Source organism: Austrofundulus limnaeus, unplaced genomic scaffold (assembly GCF_001266775.1).
Source record: "Austrofundulus limnaeus strain Quisiro unplaced genomic scaffold, Austrofundulus_limnaeus-1.0 Scaffold63, whole genome shotgun sequence".
Lineage (NCBI taxonomy): Eukaryota > Metazoa > Chordata > Actinopteri > Cyprinodontiformes > Rivulidae > Austrofundulus > Austrofundulus limnaeus.
Window position 1 is genome coordinate 836,127 of NW_013952465.1, and position 4,936 is coordinate 841,062.

A 4,936-nucleotide genomic window follows, 5' to 3' on the forward strand; every position below is an offset into this window, starting at 1 on the left:
AATTTGGGCCAAAAAGAGTTGAGTTGGCTGAAAAAGACAGATCAAACTCCCCCTGGATCAACTTGGCACCAGGCCTATCATTATATCTGATTCACCAGTCTTTAAAGTCTTTTGTGCAAGTTGGCAAAATGAAACAATATGCACATGTGCAATATATGGTGAGTGGCCCACCACACTTCCTTTTTTTATTTACAAGAACATTGCCTGAAACCACTCCTGAGGATTCCCACTCCAGTCACAACAGTGAGAAMAGGAGATGTTTTGAGCAGAACTTAAATGAGGAAAGTTTCTGGAACATCTTTCCACAACTGGCCCCGTTGTGGTTTGTCCACGTGGATCAAATCTGTCAGTGCCACAACTGGCCCATTAGGTTTATGTGACCCAAATCTGCAGGTGCCACAACTAACCTGTTTGTACTGTAGTTTGGTTTACATGGCCCATATCTGCCAGTGCCACACTGGCCTGGTTGTCATTTGTTTTACATGGCCTAAATCTGCCAGTGCCACAACTGGCCCAGTTGTGGTGTGGTTTATATGGGCCAAATTTGTCATTGCCAAAACTGGCCCTGTTGTAATTTGGTTCATGTGGTCCTGGTCCATGCACGGACTACCTCTGGCAAACCTGATCCGGGCTACCAATGGGCCAGGGTATTAGCATGAGTTTGGGCCAGAACTGGGCCAGCCAAGTTTTACTATGTGGGAAGGAGTTTTAGCTGTTTTAGTCTAATTTTATAATAAGCATCATGAGTATGTGTTGTGAATGACTCTCAGCTACAGACACACAATTCAATTCAATTCAGTTTATTTATATGGMGCCAAATCACAACAATTGTTGTCTCAGGGCACTGTGTACGAAAAACAAAAAATCTAAAGAAGCCAGCAGACAGCGCCGAATCTTCGCTTCGTCTCTCCCATCCTGAGCAGCACACCAATAGCAGTAGACGGAGTTGTAAATTAACTAAGTACAAATACTTTGTTAAACTTAAGCAGAATTTTTGGGTATCTGTATTTTACTTGAGTAATTCTTTTTCAGCGTACTTTTTACTTTTACTTCTCACATTTTCACACATTTATCTGTACTTTCTACTCCTTACATTTATAAAAAAAAATGACAAGTGGAAAGTCATTACTTTTATTTCATTTTTGCTTGTTTTCATTCCAGTTTGTTATTGTAAAAAATAAATACTAACCATAATTTGTGCTTCCTAGATAGAGTGAAATTAATTGTGTTTGAATGAGAAGTATAAATATATAAAATTCTGATCCCGTATTAGTTTGTTTGTACACAAACAAATCATGTCACACTCCTGCAGGACATAATCATCAAAATGAAATTAATGTACTTAAGAAGTATTTGTTTTTCATGTTATTGCATTTGGCTGCAGCCCTCAGATAGATTTTTATTTTGGGGAAAAGGTTTGGGCCTTGATATATGTATATAAACTGAAACAGCTGGAATAATGCATCCTAAATTTAACATGAATTAATTATTTTAATATGACAGTCATTTCTGCACTTTTTGGCGAGGTCACCTCCTAATAATTGTCATTACAGAAAATCTAACTGCTTATTTTAAATCAGTATTTAAGTACAAAAAATATCAGATACTTTTCCCTCTGGGATCAATAAAGTATTTTTGAATTGAATTGAATTGAAGACTTTTACTCAAGTAATATTCATAAAGGAGACTTTAACTTTTACCAAAGTAATTTTTTGGTAAGATACTTGTACTTTTACTTATCACTTTGTGGTACTTTCTACAACACTGGCAGTAGAGAGGAAAAAACTCAAGTTACCATTAATGCCTTTTTTAATGTCAGTTTGCTACTGCGGCCATCTTGAAATGGATTTGGCAACAAAGGTTTATCAGTTCATTGTTCAATCTAGAATTACAATATTTCCTTGATGTTTTATTTAAATCATTCTGGTGGTTCATGAGACATTTTGCTAAAAGACAGCGTTAACTCCAAACAGTTTTTGGCTAAATTTTAAACTAAGACCTTGAGTCAGTGCTCAGAGCATGTGTTAGGGATCTGCCTCACCAAATTTCAAGTCAATATCTGCACATTTGATCGAGTTAGAGCTACTGTGTATTTGTTCTCATAGTGTTGACAGCCAGCAGAAACCCATTGAAAAGGTTTTTCCTGTTTTGCAACAAAACTCCCATTATGCTGCTTGGACGTGCTAATATCAAGGCCTGCTTGTGACCTATACGCTGTGAGTGTCTCATCGACATCATCGCCTGCTGACAGTGTGTGATTTGAAATGACACTGACATGACTTTGCTTTGCTCCTTTACTGCTGTGATTCACATTTGGCTTCTCACTGATGCAATCCTTGCAGGAACGGCTGAGTAGGTGAGGCGGTCCGCGCGCTCACCCGTCCGGCTCTTCTGCTCCAGAAACAGGGCCGCGGCGCTCCGGCGAGGGTCAGCGATGCTGCGACTCCAYGGGGTCTCTGTGATCCCCAGCAGCTCACGTACACGAGCAGAGATGATCTGTGGGATGCACGGCAGGGGTTGAGGTCTTTGATAAAGCAGGATTTACACACTGTCTGAATGTGTTACAGAGAGGATCGCTCATCAGAACTGTTGGATAACTGGAAGAGAGGTTTCAAAGTTTCAGTGCCTTCCAAAAGTATTTTGAACTTTTCCACATTTTGTCATATTGCAACCCCAAACTTCAAAGTATTTATGTAACAGACTAATTGTGAAGCAGAAAGAAAAGGATAGAGGTCTGGTCCTGAAGCTCCAGAATAAAAGTCCAGATGTTTTGTTCTTAATTTTTACTCTTACTGTAGAGACTAATCCAAATCTTAAGTAGCTGAGAAGTTTGAATGAATGATGTATGAGTTCAGAAAATAAATTACAAAATTTTCAAAGGACCAGGAGAAGCACAAACTTTTTAATGTCCTATTGATCCATGAATCCATCCATTTTCTTTTGCTTGCTCCTTATTATCAGGGTCATGGGGGACACTGGTGTCCATATCTGCACCTGAGTGAGGGGTAGGGTAGACCCTGGACAGGTCACAAGTCCATTACAAGGAACCATGGAGACAAATAGGACAAACAACCATTCACTCTCTCACTCACACCTAGGGACGATTTAGAGTTAGCAATTAGCCTAACATGGGAAACTGAGGTCCCAGAGAAAACCCACACATGCACAGAGAGAACATGCAAACTCTACCCAGAAAGGTCCTGCGCCAGGATTTGATACRGCRACCTTCTTGCTGAGAGGCARCWGCTCTACTAACTGAGCCGCCCGTGTTTCTGTCCATCATTTTAAAATGAAAAAGTTATGACACGAGTGCGAACCCACTGAGACACGACCTCCCACCTAAACTGACAGGAGAGCAGACCTACAGCTCAGGTGGGACAACCCGTACATGGGACAACTGGTAGACAGAAGSTTTGTTTGACATTTGCCACACTTTGTAGGAGACATATCAAAYGTGTGGAGAAATGATCTGAACTTTTRGCCTAAATGCAAACACAGTGTGTGTTAGAAAACTAACATCACTGTGATGCTGCCTACACTGTTTCCCACCATCCCCTTTTTGAAACATGGTGGTGGTGGCATCATGCTGTGGGGGGGCTTTCCTTCAGGGAAGCTGATCAGAGCTGATGGAAAGATGGGTGGAGCTAAAAATGGAGGGAAACCTGGGAAAGACTTGAGACTGGGGTGCAGGTTCACCTTCCAGCAGCTACACAGTTTAGATTAAATCATCTTCATGTATTAGAATAGCCCAGGTAAAGTCCAGACCTAAATCMAACTGAGAATCTGTGGAAAGTACTGTTCATACATCCAACTGATGAGCTGCAACTATGATGCATAAAAGAATATGCAGAAGCACTGAATACAAATATAAGCCACATTTTTTAGATTTTTTTTTGTAAAAAAAGTTTTGAAAACTGTGTATCAATTTCCGTCCATGGCATAATTGTGCTCTAATCACATAAAATCCCAATAAAAGACTTCAAAGTTAGTGGTTGCAACGTGACAAAATGTGGAAAAGTTTAAAGATTAAGAAGGAACTGGATTTTGTCTTTTAAAAATTAGATCAAAAGACTAAAAACTTCAGTGTCAGGTCAGAGACTGGCAAAAGCCGAAACTGTTGATCAGAACTAAAAACACTTTAATTGAAACCCATTGTAGAGATGTAAATCATACAGTAATGTAGGCCATAATAAGTGATCTGGAGCAGTGGTTGATGGTGATGCTTGTAATTACAACAAACAGCTTTAATTGGATATCACACTGTTCACAGAACGAGCACCAAACAGGATGTGTGACAGTACCAAGCTGGCACCGTTTTCTGAGTCAAACGGTTCACTCAGAGCACACTGAGGTGGTCCTGTATGTGGTTGTAAAGATTATAACAGAAATGGTTTGACTTGTGTTTTAAGCAACAATACTGACATTAATTGATGTTACTGAAACATATCATGTTAACAGGAAGTGTTTCAAAAACAACCTGATCCGTCCTGTTCACATTTAGAATTTCCACATCCTATTTTTTTTTACCTGCATGTCTTTAAAGTCCGTCACTCCAAGCCGTGGCAAGTAATTGCAGTTTACATAAATGAGCTTTCTTCCTGTGATGAAATTCTCAGTGAAACAAGCCTGCAATAGGAACGAACAACATGTGACAGAAATCTATTCTATTTAGATCATGTTATTTGGGCATTGTTGGCCTACTTTATACTGAGGAAATCCCAAAGAYTCGATCCATCCAGCAACTTCATCACAGTCCCACTGTAAGAACTCCATGTTCACTATAGACATGTTGCTATGGAGACAGTCACTTCCGGTCTACAAAGCAAAAAACGTGGTGATTTTTTTTAGCTAATTTAAAAACACTTTATAAACAAAGGAGTAAACATACGTTTAGCTTGGCTCTGTTGATTTAAGTGATACAGAAAGTATATATATA

The 4,936-nt window shown here is 39.5% G+C and overlaps 1 protein-coding gene across 1 annotated transcript in view; it reads right to left on the reverse strand.

Moving 5' to 3' along the window:
- Window positions 1–1,705: 1,705 nt before the first annotated feature.
- The window catches only part of LOC106518567 (sterile alpha motif domain-containing protein 15), a 3,536-nt gene continuing 305 nt past the window's right edge, over window positions 1,706–4,936 (reverse strand). Inside the window, exons 2-4 of the mRNA XM_014009909.1 lie at window positions 4,702–4,815; window positions 4,528–4,626; window positions 1,706–2,496 (exon numbers count right to left, since the gene is read on the reverse strand). Coding sequence (XP_013865363.1) covers window positions 2,308–2,496; window positions 4,528–4,626; window positions 4,702–4,788 — 375 coding nt within the window. The 5' untranslated portion in view covers window positions 4,789–4,815 and the 3' untranslated portion in view covers window positions 1,706–2,307. The remainder of the gene's footprint in view (window positions 2,497–4,527; window positions 4,627–4,701; window positions 4,816–4,936) is intronic.